The 20,917-nt window shown below is 28.3% G+C and overlaps 1 protein-coding gene across 1 annotated transcript; it reads left to right on the forward strand.

Moving 5' to 3' along the window:
* The first annotated feature begins 12,311 nt into the window (after nt 1–12,311).
* Nucleotides 12,312–13,885, forward strand: LOC135925169 (dr1-associated corepressor homolog). The gene is made up of 11 exons (XM_065460385.1): nt 12,312–12,417; nt 12,568–12,633; nt 12,689–12,775; nt 12,816–12,956; nt 13,002–13,061; nt 13,107–13,166; nt 13,219–13,299; nt 13,344–13,421; nt 13,462–13,557; nt 13,602–13,656; nt 13,697–13,885. The coding sequence occupies exons 1-10, from the start codon at nt 12,312–12,314 to the stop codon at nt 13,607–13,609; spliced, it is 783 nt and encodes a 260-aa protein (XP_065316457.1). The 3' UTR covers nt 13,610–13,656; nt 13,697–13,885.
* The last annotated feature ends 7,032 nt before the right edge of the window (nt 13,886–20,917 follow it).

Here is a 20,917-nt window from a genome sequence, read left to right on the forward strand (position 1 = left end):
GCTTAATAAATTGTCAAAATGAAAAGATTGACACTCTGTTAAAAGTACATTTACCCTCAACTCTTATACTTTGATAGGATGTGTGACATTGACAGATGTAAAATCTTTTACATGTGGAAAGGCAAGGCAGTTAATATATTCACTATAAATAAAAACAAATTTTATATTTTATATCAGTTTAAACAAAATTTTTAAAAACGACCCACGATATTCCAAGTTATTGATTTTTTAACATTTTTATTTAATCCATAATATTTGCTGGAATTCCTTTCATCCATGTATTTTATTAATGAAAAAACAAAATGATATATTGTAAATTTTGCTATTTAAAAAAATAAGAAATACCCTGCATAATAAAGGTTTCTAAGAATGTATTGAAGATACACTCTAAAATTAGACAAATATTTAACATTTCTCAAAAATTTATATTAAAAGGACATATTATCATGAAAACCATGAAAATATGGATGTATCATGATTTTGACTTTGCAACAAATTTAAAGAAAGCACCTATAAAATACATTACAAAAGTAATAAATATACGAATCAAATTTTAGCCCAAAAAATACAGGAAGAAAAAAGCTTAAATGCTACTAATAATTATTTGTTTTATCCATTATATATCAATTACCAATTAATTTTATTCAAACAGTAAAAACAAGATAATAATTTAAATAATTAATTTTATACAAACAATTTAAAAAATAAATTGATATTTTTAACCTTTTTTAAAACCAAAAACCTTTTTACCCGTCAACTTTGATATCTGTCAGAAGGTTCTCTTATTCTAGAAGGATATAGTTTTCTAGCGGTTGCCTCTACTATCGGTGTCAGGTGAGTTATCTCTTCTGCGGTCACGAGTTTTGCAGCTCTTGTTCCCACGAGGTCATTTGGCTTTACTTGCTTTTGAGTTGGGTTTTCTATTATAAACGATTTATTAATATATTCCTGCTTTATCATATCTGAAGGTTTTGTGATCAACTTTGTTTTTTAAATGATCTCAATATCTTCTCCATGATCTTTTATCTCCTTTTATGAAATAAGACATCGGACCGATCTGTTTACTAACTTGGCTGGACCATGGATGTCCCTGAAAATCTCGGACCCATACTTTTTCTTGTATGTCAAATCTTTTTGTATTTTCCATATAATTTCTTTTATCCTAGTGTTGTTAATTTGCTTGGTCGTAAAATTTACGACCAAATTTCGTGCTCAGGCCGACCCGGGGTTCAGACCCGGGGTTCAGGACCCGGGGTCCAGACCCGGGGTTCAGACCCGGGGTTCAGACCCGGGGTCCAGACCCGGGGTTCAGACCCGGGGTTCAGACCCGGGGTTCAGACCCGGGGTTCAGACCCGGGGTCCAGACCCGGGGTTCAGACCCGGGGTTCAGACCCGGGGTCCAGACCCGGGGTTCAGACCCGGGGTCCAGACCCGGGGTTCAGACCCGGGGTCCAGACCCGGGGTTCAGGACCCGGGGTCCAGACCCGGGGTTCAGACCCGGGGTTCAGACCCGGGGTCCAGACCCGGGGTTCAGACCCGGGGTTCAGACCCGGGGTTCAGACCCGGGGTCCAGACCCGGGGTTCAGACCCGGGGTTCAGACCCGGGGTTCAGACCCGGGGTCCAGACCCGGGGTTCAGACCCGGGGTCCAGACCCGGGGTTCAGACCCGGGGTTCAGACCCGGGGTCCAGACCCGGGGTTCAGACCCGGGGTTCAGACCCGGGGTCCAGACCCGGGGTTCAGACCCGGGGTCCAGACCCGGGGTTCAGACCAGGGGTTCAGACCCGGGGTCCAGACCCGGGGTTCAGACCCGGGGTTAAGACCAGGGGTTCAGACCAGGGGTCCAGACTTACACCTTGGGGTTGGGCTCGGATAAATGAAAAGTAAAAAAAAAATATTTCATTTTCTAATCTTAAATTAAATCTTATTCTTCTTATCTTATTCATTCTAAATTAATAAATAAAGCTTTTTTTATTATTATTTTCTTACCATTTTTTTTCTTTTGATAAAAAATTTATATGGTAAAATAAAAATATATGTAATAAATATTCAAAAAGAGTAGCCCATGCATGACGGAATAAAAATAAAAAAGTAAAATTTTATTTTAACACATATTGATATTGTAATTTAATGTGGAGAGGAGGACCAATATAAAAATTCAACGTCATTCATGCATGTATAAATAATAAAAAGAAATGTAAATTTATAATTTGTGATAAAATAATGGCCAATAAAAAGTTTTTCTTTATTATATTAAAGTTTATATTCCCAATAATATATATGTCATAATTTTTAAAGGGATGTCAACTATCCAGGATCACCACGGGTTTTAAAGGTATAACTAATAAATTTGGGTTTTAAGTAGGTGTATACCGATATCACTTTTTGGAGGCCTATCCGATCCGATATTAAATTGATATCGACCGATTACCGATCCGATATCATATCTAATTTTTATGTCATTTATTTAAATATATTATAATGATCAGTTATAGTTTTTATTCAATTCTATTGCAATTCTAAAAGTATATAAAATATTTTTATTGTTAAATAACTTTTATATAAATAAGTAACATTAATCTATATATAATAAATAATAAACATATATAATATGAAATTTGAATAAAATTTTAAACAATATTTAACATTAATAAATCGAAGATTTATTATTGGAAATACCAAAATTTACTTATTTATCAGAAATCAATTTACGTTTACGGCTATGTTAACTGTCAAGTTAATTAATATCACCAAATTCACTAAAAAAAGATTCTGAAGAGATTATCGCAAACTTTTATAAACAGAATGGTGCATAAAAATAACAATATGCAGAATGATTAATTAATTATTATTATTAAAAAAATATGGATTTCGATTTTATTTATTAAAATAAATGACTATTAAAAACTTAAGAAATTGTTGAGAAAATTTTTGTTATTTTTTAAAAACTTCCTGTAATTTAACTTAAATAATTATTTTTTAAATGGTTCTTCAAACCAAATAACAAAACAAGATCCATATAATTGAGGTAATTAATTACTACTTTTTTGATTTAATATATTTCACAGCCTCTTTAACTCACATACGGATACGATATGATATATCGAAAAGGAAATTCGATCTATATATAATACATATCTTTGAAGTTTGAAAATAGTGATTACTAATTATGTGATTTTATTTTTATATTTTATTTTCTGTTTCAGTTTTAATATACTTATTATAATTATAGACGATGATGATGATATTTACGAATACGAATAAAATTATAATTGAAAACAAATGTGTTTTAGAAATTTTTTTGAAAAACTTCCTTTTCTTCCGAAATCTAAAAAAATGGAAATTAATTTTCATTAAATTTATAATTATAACTGTTTCCATCGAGAATGTTGACGGAAATATTTTTAATAAGATCTAAATTAATCATATTTATGTTGAATTTTTTATGTAAAATAAAATTTTTTATTATATTTATAGAAGAGACGCAGCCACTCGTTAATATCAATCACATCTTTATTTTAGATTTTAAAATCATATAGAAATATATAATTTACTTTTTTTATCACATAAGAAAATAGGGGATTTTATTAAAAAAATTAGCTACAGATACTTAATTTTATTATCTAGTTGATGAAATTAAATAAATCCGGTCAGAAAGTTCGTATCTAATTCTGAACTAAGATCAGGATGGTATAGAAATAATCTATAAGCAAACCTACATAATAATTCATTTTTATTATTTCCAAGCCCTAAGAGTCCCCGATTAAAAATTTTTTAGTCATAAGCTGAGTTGCTTGCAGGATTTTCCTATTTAAGTTCGATATTATTGATAAATAATTTTAATTAAAATATTTGAAACAACATTATTTATGGGGTTCGACTCGAGTTAATGCTGGCTTATTTCTTATATAAATATTGCTAATTTAGATCGCAGTAATTTTATTAGACCCACCTCGGATTTGGGATTTACACAACCAAGACCAACCAATTAAACAACACCCATATCGATATTTTGTGTTAATAAAAATATACCTGACCCCCACCCCCCAGGACCTATACCCGCCCTGTATGAGTGATCATTATCATTATTATTATCATTACAAAAAAATATTTTTATTTCCATATAAAAAATATTAATTTTCACCCCCCCCCCCACTTTCACCCCCCCCCCCATACATCCACCTCCAAAACCAAGTCATTCATACCCATCAAGATAAAAAATGAATACTTTCAATCTAAAGATATTTAGTTTAGAAGATTATATTTTACCCATATATCGATATTTTGTTTTGATAAATTATTCCTGACCCCCCAAGACCTAGTAAACCCGCCCTGCCCTCTTTCAGTCATTATTATTATTGCAATAAAAAATATTTAATTATTAACTTGTTTATTAAATCGTTACACGACACGACCCCGGGTCTGAACCCCGGGTCTGGACCCCGGGTCTGAACCCCGGGTCTGAACCCCGGGTCTGGACCCCGGGTCTGAACCCCGGGTCTGGACCCCGGGTCTGAACCCCGGGTCTGGACCCCGGGTCTGAACCCCGGGTCTGGACCCCGGGTCTGAACCCCGGGTCTGGACCCCGGGTCTGAACCCCGGGTCTGAACCCCGGGTCTGAACCCCGGGTCTGAACCCCGGGTCTGAACCCCGGGTCTGAACCCCGGGTCTGAACCCCGGGTCTGAACCCCGGGTCTGAACCCCGGGTCTGAACCCCGGGTCTGAACCCCGGGTCTGAACCCCGGGTCTGAACCCCGGGTCTGAACCCCGGGTCTGGACCCCGGGTCTGAACCCCGGGTCTGGACCCCGGGTCTGAACCCCGGGTCTGAACCCCGGGTCTGAACCCCGGGTCTGGACCCCGGGTCTGAACCCCGGGTCTGAACCCCGGGTCTGAACCCCGGGTCTGAACCCCGGGTCTGAACCCCGGGTCTGGACCCCGGGTCTGGACCCCGGGTCTGAACCCCGGGTCTGTGCTCAGAGCTGGTTTGGTCGATTTTTTAGACCCAAACCCCGGGTCTGGTTTTATACAACCAACCAATTAACAACACTATTTTATCCAACAAGGCTTGTATTAAAAATTTTAGCATGTATAAATGCAAGTGAAGATTTTGTGATTGTATGCCGAGTATTACTATAAACGATATCTATTTCTTCTCTTGAGTTATGCTTTTTTCTAATAAATTTTTTAAATGTTTGTACAAATCTCTCCGCATCCTTATTCGGTTTTGGGTGATATAGTGATATTAAAATATGTTTGATAAATAAGATTTAAAAATTCCTTGAATATTTTTCCCTGAAATGATGGTCTGTTTTTGTCACAATTGATTTTAAGGGTCCGAATCATTTAAATAATTTATTTAAGTATTGTATAGTTTCGGTACTCTTTGTTCTTGACTAACTCTTCTGGCCAGCTATAATTATCTATAATTATAAACCATAATTTTCCTTGAAAAGGACATGCAAAGTCTAAATGTAGCCGTGTCCATGGTATTCCCTCAGACACGTCGGACTTATCGGTACTTGAAAATTCTATTTTTTCTACATGCCGGAATGTCCTTGATGTAACATGTTCAATACTGATTATCGTAATACCTATGACATCACTCGTAAACCTCACAGAAATTTTTTCTCATCAATAATTTCATTTTTAAATAAATATTTTATATATATTATTATCGTCTATTTTCTTAGACCATCCATCGGTTATATATCTAGATACCTGTTACTCTTTACTAGATTGTTTCAATTGCGAATTTTTTTTTAAATCATATATTTGATATACCATTCAATTTATAATATATCATATTGTTCATATTTATCATTTGCTCCCATTCATTTATTTGTTCAACTGCTAATCATAGTCTCTGCCATTTCGCAATTTCCATGTTTCTTTGTTCCTCTTAAAATTAAGGAGTTAACTAAATAATGACCTATCTGAGTAACCAAGGACACCTACCACTCATGTATTTTATGGGATTCAATAAAAATATTAGTGCTTTGTGAACAGTATAATTGAAAAACTTTTTTTATAATTTACTATAAAAAATCGTCTGCGGGAAAATGGATGATATTAAATAGTTTTAAATAATTTTCCTTAATATCCAAAATATAAATGAAATAAACAACATGAATAAAAACATAACTCACAACATTCAGGTTAATTTTTGTTTCATTAATCTTTTTATTTTATAGATTCTCTCATCAATCTTCACACATTACTACAACTCACACATAAATGAAACTTATTCTCTACAAAATTTTCAACTTATATATATCACAAATTTTTATAGATATATAAATTATCTTACATAAACCAAATTAAGAAGATAATCAAGTATATTCAAATATTTATATATTCTTATCCTAATCTATTTCTAATTTCCAATTCTTATATATAACTTTTCATTATTTCCCCTCTCCCAAAGATCTCACCCATTTATCAATTAATTTTTTCCTCTTATTCTTTTACCTATTAACAAAAATTCCTTCATAACATTATAAATTTATTTAATATAACCCTATTATCATTTTTTTATAATTAAATTCTATTTTTTACATAATTTTTTACATAATTTTTTAATCCATTATTTTATTTATCATACAACTAATTAACTTTATTTTTTCAATAACACTACACTCAACATGTTATTTTTTAACCTTAAATTAAATCGTCAGCTTTTTTGTTTCTCAACATTCTCAGTATCATCTGTTTCCATTTTCTAATTTTCTTCTGCTTCAAAAATTAAATTTCCCTTTCCAACATACTTTAAAATTAAAATAATGTCAATTTCCAAAAATCTTACAATCTATTCCTACAATATTCCTGGCCTACTATCAAAAATAACTATTCTTAAGAAACTCCTTGATCAATATGATATTAACATTATTAACACAAGAATCTCTCATCATCAATAATATAAAAAAAAAATTAAGAGGTTTTACAATATTCAACTCTAACCTTTCCACTATCCACAATGGTGTTGCATTCATCATCAAAGACTCATTTCTGAAATTTATTTCAAACTTCACTCCATTCAATGATAGAATTGCTAGTATTACATTAAATTCTAAAGGTAAAAAAATTCACCTCATAAACATCTATGCACCAGCTAAATTTTCAGAATATCCTACTTTCATTTCCTCCCTGACTAGTTACCTTAAACAAATTAACCCCAATCACTTCATAATCATTGGAGGAGATTTTAAGAAAATAGGCAATGAAAACATTGATAATATAGTAGGTCATGCAGCTCTAAATCAAACTACTAATAATAATGGCAAATTAATAATTGAAATATGTAATAAATTTAACTTAAAAATTATCAATACTTTTTCCAAACAAAAAAACAATAACTATTTCACCTTCTTTAAATACAACTCGCCATATAAAAATCAACTTGACTTCTTTATCACCAGTAGGAAAATGTCCTCATTTATCCCTAAATTATCCATCTTAAATGATTTCGACTTTCTCTCAAATCACCGTCCTATCTTCCTGAACCTATTCATCAAACCTTACCTATTAAAAATCTTAACAAATCTAAGATCAATCAACCCTCCCCCTCAATTAAGAAATCTTACCATGTAAATAACTTAGCTATCCCTTCATTAGCCACCAAATTCCACAATGATTTAAAATCAATTCCCACTGACATCTCATGGCAATCTATTCAGAACAATATTATTAAATCAGCCAACTCCCACATCAAAACAATTTATCCAGATTGGATTAGTCCCCACACCACCCAACTAATCCTATCTCTACCTGCAAAAAATAGAAGAAAATTAAAAGAGAATGCTTCCATCAAACTCAAATTTATAAAAAAAGATAAACGTAATTATATTTCATCTAAACTCAATCTCATTTCAGATTTTAAACGTTCCAACAATCTTTATGATGTCTTTAAAATTCTCAAATTTAATACTTCTTCTAATGATAAAAAATTTCATAACTTAAAAATTGGCAACCTTTCAATCAAAAACACAGAAGATCATTTAAATATCTTCACAGACCATTATCGATCCCTATTTAACACCAAATTCCCTTCTCCCAAAATAATTTCCTCATCCCAAATTCTATCACATCCCCCTTTTCCTCTAAACAAGAATGAATTTATTACAATAATAAAAAATTTAAAAAATCACAAAGCAACTTCAGACAATACTCATAACGAACTTTTAAATATTTTACCTGAAACCATTACCAATCTTCTTTTTCCTACCTTAAATAAAATATAAAACTCAGTAACTTTTCCACCCAACTGGTGTAATTCTACTATTATAAACCTCCCAAAAATCCCCAATTCCTCCTCCATCCATGATTATAGAGGAATTACCTTAACCTCCCCTTATTACAAAATCCTCACAATATTCATCCTCAATCACATCAAAAAAACCATTGAATTCAACACTCACATCTCTATAGCTTCATTTAGAAAGGGTTGCAATACAGTAGAACTGATTACAGCTTTAAAGATTAGACTTGAGAAAGCTCATCTTCTTAAAACTGACACCTTTATAATTTTCATAGACATTTTAAAGCTTTTGACTCAATCAAACAAGGATTTTTATGGCACACTCTCTTTAAATACAAAATCAATCCGCATTTCATCAAAATTATAATGTTTATATATGAAAATAGCCTTGTTAACATCTAACATAATAACCTGGTCTCTCCTTTTTTCAAAACCAAATGTGGGATCAAACAAGGCTGCCCCTTGTCCCCACATTTTTTAATTTAATAATCTCACGATTTAATTCATTCCTGCAATTTCTCAAAAGTCAACTGGCTTTGTTACGCAGATGACATCTGCATCATTACAGAAGACTACAACTATATTAACCACATTTTAACAACATTATCATCTAATCTTCAACTAATGAATCTAAAAATTAATTTCTAAAAAACTATTTTCTTATCTACTTCGCCCAAATTTCAACAATTATCCTTTAATAATAAAACTTTCCTTTTCAATAACTCGTTCAATTATCTTGGTATCACAATTAATTCCAAAGGATCAGTTAAACCAGATATTTCATCTGCTATTACTTAAGCTTCAAAAATATTTTTCTCCCTCGACAAATTCTGGCACTCCAATCTCATCTCTAATAAATTTAAAGTTCTAATCTTCAAATCTTATATTATCCCTTCATTAACATATGGGATAGAATCTTGGGATAATTCTAGATCGAATCTACATAAAACTCAAACTTTCATCAATAAATCTCTAAGAAATATCCTAAATATAAAATATCCGCTAATTATTTAAAATTTCAAACTCCTAAATATATGTAACATTCTCCCCCTCTACAGACTTCTAACCTACAGAAAAATTGAACTCCTATGTTACACTCTTAGATATGACCACTATAGTACCGTTTCAGATGCTATCTCTCACAAACCCTCCAATTCAAAAGGCAAGAAACAATACCATTTATACCATAATTCCTGGTATGGTCAAATTCTTTATATTTTGAAACTTAATAACGTTAGCAACCTTTTCTAATCAATATATCCCAAAATAAACTAGACTTAAAATTCTGGCTAAATCAAGCCATCCTAGATTATTCCCTTCTTTTTCCCCTTAATTCTAAATAATCAAAAAACCATCATTCACTCCTTATTTTACCAATAATTTTTTATATTCATTATCTTATATTCATTTCAATTGTCAAATATTATAGTAATACAATAAAAATTTATAATAAAGAAAAACAATAAAGATAACAAAAAAATAAAACATTATTCAGTCTCATTTTCTTTTTATCTCTCCTCCTTCTTTTTCCTCGCTTTTACTTTCTAACCCTCAATTTATATATTACTGTCTCTCTTAACGGATGCCAGCTGTTCCGTGAGAGATACAGTAAGATCTCTCAAATTAAACGGGCCCTGATAGTAGGGTAAATTACTATCAAAATTTTTTGTGAATCTCTGCTCATTCACGAGGGGAGAGATACCGTCATCCCTCTTAAATTAAACGGGCCCAGACAGTAGCGTATATTTTTTGCTAACAGTGAATGAAAATTAACTGCACTGGAGACGTCCTCTATGGGTGGTGGAGTGGGCACTTAATTGTGGGATGTCTCCCCAGTGTTTGATAGGATAGGATAGGATAGGATAGTATGATTGAAAATTTATTGCCTATTAATAATCATTATAAATTTTAAGTTCAAAGGTTACTAATAACACTTTCTACCTGACTATAGTTTTTTTCAGCAGCCGATAACATTCTTGACAAGAACGCAATTGTTTTATCACTATTCAATGAAATAGAGTGAGATAATACCTGATGAATTCCATAATTTGAAGCGCCTATTGCTAATGTTATGGGCATCATTGGATTATAATATATCAATATCGATGTCTTTATGATTGTGTTTTTCAACAACTTTATCACTTCCTTTTGGTCTAATTCCCATTTCTATTCTTTATTTTTAGGCATATTAACCCTAAAAACTTTGAACCTTCTTTATATTTTATGGCGTGGGTGCTTTCGATATTGAATCTAAATGTTCTGTAGTAAGCGATATCCCTTCTTTATTAGTTTTGTGGAATTTCTATCTCTTCCGAAATTTTTATATATCAAAATTTAATTATTCCGTTGTCTCTTAATATTAGTTGTCACAACGACAGGTTTGTCATTGTGCATCAAAACCTAAATATAAAATAGAAAACAAATATATATATAAAAAGGAAATTAATAATAATTAGGAATCACGAAATCATAAAATCAACTTTAATCCTTTATTTAAAATTATAACATTATCAAATTAACTAAATTATAATAGTAAAAATCATAAAAAAATAAAATAAAATAAAATATAATTAAAAAAATTAATAATTTAAAAAAACATCAAAGATTATTTGTATCGTAAAAATTTGCCTTTTTATACTCTTTTCAATCTTCTTATAACTAATCATAACTATTCAAATATAATCTTTTTATCACGCGTTATAACAATAAATCCACAAAAATTCTTTATGCAAATTACTTATAAAGTACAACAAAATCCAAAAGAAATCTTTATGCAAATTAAATCTAACATTTACAACATTAGTAATACCATTCTATGCATTTTTACAATCGACCCACTTATTATGTAATCCAAATAAATTTCTGTGGTAGATCTTATATTAGTAAATCCATGGCACGTTAAATTATCGCTGGGGCTGAAGCAATTCCAAATTGTAGTCAATTATGCTGATATAATCCATTTAGAGTTTTGATCACCATATATCTCTTTGACAGTGGCGTAGCTACGGGGGTTTGGACCCCCCCCCCCAGAGCAATTAATTTTTTTTTTTTAGAATATTCGTTTAAAAGACTCAAAAGTGACTTTATATCAAATAAATACCATGAATATTTATATTTTTCTGGTTTTGATGTTTGTGGAAGGATATTATTACTTTTAATTTTAAATATATATATAAATTATTCTGTATATTATTTTAAAGTCATTGATAATAATCTATTAATTTTAATAATATATTATTGATGCATTTTTAAAAAAATATTTATTATAAATTATCCAAGATATGGTTCGATAATAATAATATGAAATAAAAAAGTGCATAATCTACCCCCCCCCCTCAGAGCAATTTTTTTTAGATTATTCGTTCAAAAGACTCAAAAGTGACTTTATATCAAATAAATACCATGAATATTTATATTTTTCTGGTTTTGATGTTTGTGGAAGGATATTATTACTTTTATATATATATAAATTATTCTGTATATTATTTTAAAGTCATTGACAATAATCTAATAAATTATAATAATATATTATTTATGCATATTTAAAAAAATATTTATTATAAATTATCCAAGATATGGTTCGAAAATAATAATATGAAATAAAAAAGTGCATAATCTACCCCCCCCCCCCCCCCCTCAGAGCAATTTTTTTAGATTATTCGTTCAAAAGACTCAGAAGTGACTTTATATCAAATAAATACCATGAATATTTATATTTTTCTGGTTTTGATGTTTGTGGAAGGATATTATTACTTATATATATATATAAATTATTCTGTATATTATTTTAAAGTCATTGATAATAATCTAATAAAATATAATAATATATTATTTATCATATTTAAAAAAATATTTATTATAATTTATCGAAGATATGGTTCGAAAATAATAATATGAAAATAGTGCATAATCTACTTTCTCTGCTTTTATTTCTAATAATATATATTTGGTTTATATTTTGTAGCATTTTTATAAATGAAATTATTAAAGAGATTAAATTTATGACTAAAAAATAAAGATTGTTATTTCCTATTTACGAACTTTAAGATTGAAGGAAATGGACATTAGAAAATATTTACTAAGTAACAAAAAAAATTTACCAGCTAATATCTCATGCAATTTATGCCCTGTTGAAAATGATAAGCATGATATAAATACACGAGGTTAAAAAATATTTAATCCAGTGTACTAATTAATATCTTATGCATTATAGGCTCTATTGAAAATAATAAGGATGATGTAAGTACACCAGGTCAAAATAACATTTAATATAAAAGATATTTAAAATTAATAGCTAACTATTTTTATTTTAGAATTTAAAATTAAACACCTAGTCATAGTTTTAACTAAATTAAAATTGCCAGTACAAACCACTTTGGGTAATTTATTATTTTAAATAATTTTGGCTAACCAAAATATTTTGACATTTATAAGATATACCCAAACGTAGGAGGGAAGAAAATGATCTTGATACACTCATTTATATACCCAAAGACCATATAAAATCACTACCTAGTACAAGTAATATAATCTATTAAGATTTAAATATTTTTTATTATAGATTTAGATATATCAAGTATTACATTTAATAAAAATGATGATAGTCAACAAAATGAACATACCAAATCACTAATTAATATAGAAAATCAAAATTTTAATGATGAACTTGATATCATAAGCAACAATTTACCACCCACATCAGGTATTTTATAATGACCTTATTTAAATGAATCACTAATTAATATAGAAAATCAAAATTTTAATGATGAACTTGATACCATAAGCAACAATTTACCACCCACATCAGGTATTTTATAATGACCTTATTTAAATGAATCACCAATTAATATAGAAAATCAGAATTTTAATGATGAACTTGATACCATAAGCAACAATTTACCACTCACCTCAGGTATTTTATGAACTTATATGACCTTATTTAAATGTATTCATTTAAATTTTAGAAATACCTAGATACTCTATAAAAAATTATGATAAAAATAAGCTAAATACACTTGATCACTTCAAATCTCTACCTAGTAAAAGTAATGTTAACTATTACCTTTAAATATTTAAATCATAATTTTAGGTATATCAAGTATCACATTGAAGAAGAATGATAGTAGTCAACAAAATATTATAGGCTGTATCAATTTAGAATTTAAAGGTTATCTAATATGTTGTTTTATTTTAATTTATTTTTATAGGAATATCTCAATTAATATTCACACCAAGGGGTAAAAAAAATAGTGATAACAAACAAAAAAATACACTAAGTCACAACAAATCACTATCTAATAAATGTAATGTAATCAATTACTTATTAATATTTACATTAAAATTTTAGATATATAAAAAATCTAGGGAGAATTTAAATGAAAATGAAGTTCCACTCATGTCAGGTATTAGTCTTATTTAAATTATATTTATTTAAAATCTTAGCAATTCCCACATACTCCAGAAAACTAAAGGATAATAGACAACCAATTATACTAGATCATTTAGAACCATCACCTACTACAAGTGATATAGTCTATTACTTTATACTTATAATAATCAAAAGTTGGTTCCAAAGCTAACATGTCATCTATGATTATTAGCCTAGGTTTCTCAATATTAATTTTAAACATCTATCATATATTGGTAAAAAAATATTGCCAACACAATTTTGATTTTTTCACTTTGAAGGATATCGATTTAAATTTACAGTTTAAAAAAAACATTTATTTTTTAATCTATAGTTTTAATGTGTTTACTAATTATAAAATATATCATTTATAATTAAGGCAATATAATATTTATAATTAAAGCAATTTATATGTGTAATACTAATATTTATAATTAAGGCAATATAATATTTATAATTAAAGCAATATAATATTTATAATTAAAGCAATATAATATTTATAATTAAAGCAATATAATATTTATAATTAAAGCAATATAATATTTATAATTAAATCAATATAATATTTATATTTTAAATAATCGCTTTTTATTTGTAAATAACTTCTAAAAGTATAATAAAATGAAACGTATATCAATAAAATTGTGTCAATGTGTTATTTTAATTAAAATTAGTGGCTCAATTTTAGCCGATATGGCTAACTCAATATATTAGCCAGAAAATTTTGCTCATGGAGATACAAGTTTTATATTATTCGAGAAATCTCTAGGCTTGAACAATATTTTTTGGCAAAAATATTGAGTTAGCTGTTTATAAAAATCAGCTCAAGTCGAGCCGTTTAACAACACTAATTAAAATAATTAATAATTCTAGGACTTTTATATTATAAGAAAAACCAATATGATTTTTAAGATAAACCCGGCCGAAGGCCGGGCAAAAGGGCCGAAGGCCCGTAAAAGAGGGGTCTGGGGGCTTCGCCCCCCAGACTTTTATATATGGACCCCCTCTAAGGAAAATTCCTAGCTACGCCACTGCTCTTTGATCTTCATCCAATTCGATTTGATGGTAGATATTGAATAAATGAGTTTTTAAATGTGTTCCTTTTCTTGGGAAGTGATACTGTTTATTTAAAGATTTACTGTTCATCTTTTAGGAAATCCCACAGATTCTAATATTCCCATCCTTTTTTAAATAGGAACTATATGTGCAACTATACGAAATTATTTCCAATTTTACTAATTTATTTATAGTTTCATCAATTTTATTTCAGCGCTAACAAAACCGAATGTTTGAAGAATGATTCTTTTGCATTTTCCTTTAAAGTGATTTTTGCTTTAAAATTAACTAATGTTTCTATTTTGACGTAAGTAACCTAGTAAATTTTACCTTGTAATTTGGCTTTCCTTCAATTTCATTAATTGTAATTACATTATGGATTACTTGTTTTAAAATATTCAGATAATAAATTATCTCTACCAATTATATTCTTGTCATTATTTACAATAAAAAGAACTAAATTTCATATCTTTTATTTTTAAAATAAAATATTTTTGCTAATACAAAAATATTATTATATGTATGTGAGGTGAAATAAAAAAGTAGGTAATAGAAAAAAAATGAAAAAGAGGGAGAAAAGGGAAAAAAAGGAAAGGAAACGGGATAATGGAAAGTGAAATAAAAAATTTTAAAAAAGGGAAAGTGAGAGAAAAAATAGACTAAAAAAAAAGAAGAAAAGGGGAAAGGAAAGAAAAAGGGTAAGGAAAAAGAAGAGCAAGGAAAAGAAAAGGGGAAAGAAGGAAAAAATATATAAAAGAAAAGAAAATGGGAAAGGAGAAAGGAGAAAGGAAAGAAAATTTGGAAAGGAGCAGGGAGAGGAAATGGAAAGGAAAGAAAAGGGAAAAGCAAAAGTTAAAGAAAGGAAAAGAGCAATAATGAAAAGAAAGATAGGAAGGGGGGGGGGAGGATTGTTAAAAAGTCTGATTTGGGACGATTTTTAAAAACTACCCAATTAAGAATTTAGCCAAAATAATATGTGACTGAAGATTTTTCTCATAGATGGCAAAAATATTTGGACCTATATTTTTCCAAATTTCGAGGCTTATATAATATTATTTTGGCTAAAATATTAATAGGGTCATTTTTGTGAATATACCCAAATTAGCATCTTACCTATAAAAATGGAAAGGGAACAGAAAAAAGGAAGAAAAAGAAAATAATAAATAGAACTTATTATTATTTTTATTGTAATAAAATCTGAAGAGGAGTATATAAGTGCTTTTCTATAGTAATACGTACTAGTATTAATACACTTGGATAAATGTCCACAGTTTGGATATTTAAAACATTGTCTGGTATAACTATCATGTAAGATCCAGGTCTAAATGGGTATGTTTAAATAAATAATATCAATAAAATATAAATAATAGTAACATAAATAAATGCTTATTTAAAATTGATTTGTATATTATCTTTAAAATATTCTTTTTTTACTGAAGAAAGAAAAGAATGAAAAATAATCATATTTTGTATTCCGTATTTATTTTATATAAAATATTCTTTATTATTATAATATATATATATATCTTGAACTAAATTAAAAAATGAATATTATTCTTGTATTTACCTTATTTTATCATCAATACATATATTTTTTCATATATTTTATGAATCAGCTAAAAATATTATATGTTAAATTATCATTAGCATTCATATGTGATATAACCTTCCATATATTGATAATCTACCCTAAAATATCTAGTCTAGTATTATTCTGAATATTAATTATAATATATACTTCAATATAACTGGCATCATTTTTTTTAAAATAATTGACATAAATATGTGCAGTTTCCTTTTATCATAGATTCCTTCCTACCATTAAAATATTTGATACTATAAAAATAGTCTTTCCATGTTATAAAATGTTTTTTAAGATAACTAAAATAGATATAGTTATTTTCTATAATATTTTTAAAAAGATTTATGAAAATCGCATATTTTTTATCAATAAATGGTAAAATATCCATTTCATATACCGAAATATCAATAATGAGTTGATTAAGAGGTCTGATATTATAAAAGAAGTTCATTTACAGAAAAAATATACAAAAATAAATAAATACGTACCGATGACATGACGTAGCGAGGACATCAGAAAATTTTAATATTTTTTATAAATAAAAATTGTGAAAATTTTTAGGGACATTAGAAGTACTCATAAACTGTAAAATATATTCCATAACATTATATGTTAAAACTATAATGAAAGTGTTTAAATATTGATAATATGATGACTATAAATGATCATAATTTATAAAACGTACTATATCTATTATCGATATAAAAATATATAATTAAAAAAAGGGAAATAAAAATAAAAAAAATTTAAAATAATTTAAAAAATTTTTTTTTAAATTAGGTATGATCGACGGGGCTTATGACCCATGTATGGATATGCAGTTAGAACGACAGGTTTCAGTTGATATTCTCTGTCGAAGGTATAAGCCTTCTTTTGGATCACCTGTGATTAAACGTAACCTTTGCCCTATTGTTTTGAATAATTTTAGGGCTTGGGGTCCAAATGATCCAAAGGTGTCTGAGACTACCGGAACAAACAAAACATTATTAAGGTTGCTATATTTGTTTGTTTTTGTGTTTTCGGCTTTCGTGATAGAGTTTGAGGAAAAAGATCTGGCAAAACGATCCACACAATCCCAGGTGAGAGGTAGACCTTAGTTCCAAGGGACTAGCGTCATACCAACAGGTCTGGTTTGATTGTCGGGGCTGAGGCCGGATGGTTCCAGGGTAGAGGAAATATTTGAGGATTTCAAGGTTCTGTTGATCATTGAATTGATAGCATGGTGTCTTGGTAATCTGCCTTTTGAGAAATGACAGTGACTATCGATGTGGGTTTCACATAGGACGCATGTTGTAACGATTTTACATTCTAAGCGAAGACCTATGGCTTATATGTGTCAAGGAAAAGAAGAAGCTCTGAATTATAGAACTTTGAGAATCTATTTTTTCACACTTTTAAATATTTTATTTCTTTTTCTTCTTTCACATCATACAACATAAAAAATAATCGCCGATTTTTAAAAAAATCTAATATATTTCTTTTTAATATTATTTTTTTTATCAATTATTTTTTATATAATAAATAAATATTTATTATAATACAACATGTACACCCTTTCAAGGTAGTACATGCCACATTTTACCATCATAACTATAATTTAAGAATATTATTTTTTTTAGATTCTTATGATTCAAAACTTCGCATCATTGATATTCTCTTGATATCGACGTTGAGCGAAACTTCATATCGTTCATGTTCTCTTATATCGACGTTGAACGAATCTTCATATCGTTGATGTTCTCTTAAATCGACGTTGAGCGAAACTTCATATCGTTGATATTTTCTTGATATCTATATGTTATTGTTGTTAATTGACATTACTATTGTACTATTGTATCGTTCATTTCTGACGTATACGACGATTTGATATTTAATTACAAGATTGTTTTGTTTGTTATCAAAAATTATCCTGATTAATGAGTCATAGGTTGATTTATCCATTGCATCATTGGTCAGTCATGATCATTCTATTTTAAGCTTGGTATCCTTATCCAGCATTGTTGATTATTATTAAATTTTAATGGTTAATGTATCATAGATCTATTACATCTTTGTAATTTATTGAGTTGATTACACAGAATATTACACAAAGTATTTTTTTAAATTACATCTAAAATGTAATCATTATTCATTCCTTTTTACGTTATCCTAAATATATTTCTTCTCTATCAATCATAATCCTAAACTTCATATATTAAACACAAAATTTCTGATCTCAATTAACAAAATTTTATTAATTAATCCAAAATGTAATTATTATTCATCCCTTTTAACATTATCCCAATCCCAGATAATTATTCTTTTTCTTTATAACAAGAACTTAATCACTTTAACAACATATTCCCAATACCCCCTTCTTTTTTTTCATAATAAACCATTACACAAAACAACAATCTTAATATTTTCACTTTATTGTTTCTTTCTTCTCTTACCTTATATTTCCAATTATATTTCACTACCAGTTGCATTTTCGCAATTTATGTTTCTTTTCTTCTCAACACCGCTTACAATTTTTTTTTTATGATCATCCTTTTTTACTTATTAATCCTTTAATAATTAATTATTTTTTATAACCAACAACTTTATATTAACAAACTTATTACAATCCCAACTCATATAAATATTTTATCTTCCCATCTTCTTTTATCAACAATAAATAAAAAAAATTAAAACAAGTTAAACTTTAATACAATGACCTTTCTAATACCATAACCAATTGACCCACATATTCAGGGTTGGGCAAATTTTCAGAAAATTGTATTCAGATACAGATACTTTATAAAACTTTGTTTTTAAGATACAAGATACTTTAGAAAATTTCAATAAGATACAAGATACTTGTATTTTTTTAAAAAAAAGTATCTACGATACAAGATACTTTTTTAAAAAACTTTAAATAGTCAAAATCAAAATGTATAAAGCTTTATTTTCTTATCTACAATATAAATTTATAAAAAAATATTTAAAATAAATAGTAGAAAATAACAAATTTATTATAAAGGATAATACGATATTCCATTTAATAATTATATAATTAGTAAATAATAATAATCAGCATCATATATCAGCATTATTTTTTAATATTATTAATTTTTCAAATGATTTATCGTTCAATCTTTGACGATTTGGTCTATTAACCATATTAGCAAAGCTAAATAATCTTTCAATGGGGGCTGAGAAGGGTAATATTGTGTTATATTTAATAAATATTTCTTTTATATATTTATAACTATTTAACATATTTATACTCCGCCTGTCATCTTTCATATAATTTAGAACCTTATTTCATATCATTTATTGAATTATTAGAATTGGATGTGGTACTTTTAAGGCAAAAGTAATCATCATCTTTATCAATTGAAGATTTTGTTGAAGTATTAATTTCAATATTATTTTTAAAAACAATAACTTCATGTAATAACAAATCCTGAAGGTATTTTTTTTTTTTTCACCATCAATCCAACGATTTTTAAAATAGGGATGAGGCCAAAAATGCACTTTTAAAATTGTTATCAAAATCATTTTTTTAACGACATTTAAAATTGGAGCTGATTCTCCATAATAGCAGTTGATTTCACTCTGTATTTTGTCAATCGCTATAGCCAATGGGGCCATTATATTGCAATATTCTTCTAAATATTGAATTTCAATATCTCTTAATTTGGGAAATTCTAATTTTTGACATAATTTAGGAAGTTCGCCTTTAAATTTTAATATGAAGACTATCATACAAACTATTCCAGCTAGTGCAACAAGGTGTAACTAATTGTTTTCCTAAAACTGCTTTGATAAGTTCTGCAGTTTTAGGCCTATTATTTGCATTCCATAGCTTAGTACATTTAGCTATTGCAGGATGATGAATTTTAGAAATGTTAGAAGAATCCTTAATAGCTCTCTCGACATCTGTTGTAGTAATTAGACTTATCGTATGGCACAAACAATGAATGTGTTGAGGCAATGTTATTGAGGCTTCTTTAGACCCTTAAATAAACAAATAAATAATTTTATTTGAATAAAATTTTTTACTAAATTTACAATATCATAATAAATTTTAAAGAAGTATTAAATAATACTTTCAATGATTTCGAATTCTATACATTCATCATCATTGATGTCAAAGTCATTCTCTACAGCTTCCATAGAATATCCAAACTCCTTGAAAGCTTTCTTAGAGCCGTTATCTGTAATAGTTGCTATAACTTTTTCGTCAATACCAAAGTCACGATGAATTTCTTTATTATGATCATCTTGAAGTACTTCAAAAAAATTGCCATTAAGTATGCTTAGTTTAAATTTATTGTTATAATTTTCGGTTGAAGAATCATCTGAAGACGAAGATAAACATATTATTCTATTTTCTTCTTCCATAATTTTAAAATAGACAGATATAAAACGATTCAAATATGGTAGTTCTAATTGTTAGCAAATTGCTATATGACGACCAACGTCATATATCAAAAATTATCTTAAAATGTCTAAATTTTGATTAAATTTTTTATTTAAATCTTAAATCAATATCATTTTAAATTTTAATACTATTTAAATTAACCAATATAAATTTTTTTTAAAGTATCTGTATCTTTTTGAATACAAAGTTGGTTAGGATACAAATACTTTT

This window comes from Gordionus sp. m RMFG-2023, chromosome 1 (assembly GCF_954871325.1).
Source record: "Gordionus sp. m RMFG-2023 chromosome 1, tfGorSpeb1-WG-v2, whole genome shotgun sequence".
Classification (NCBI taxonomy): Eukaryota; Metazoa; Nematomorpha; class Gordioida; order Chordodea; family Parachordodidae; genus Gordionus; species Gordionus sp. m RMFG-2023.

Coding starts and splice junctions, on each gene's coding strand:
- LOC135925169 (XM_065460385.1), top strand. CDS start 12,312: ATGGACATTAGAAAATATTTACTAAGTAACAAAAAAAATTTACCAGCT. Junction 13,167..13,218: donor CAATTTACCACTCACCTCAG/GTATTTTATGAA, acceptor TTTAAATTTTAG/AAATACCTAGATACTCTATA. Junction 13,422..13,461: donor TATCAATTTAGAATTTAAAG/GTTATCTAATAT, acceptor TTATTTTTATAG/GAATATCTCAATTAATATTC.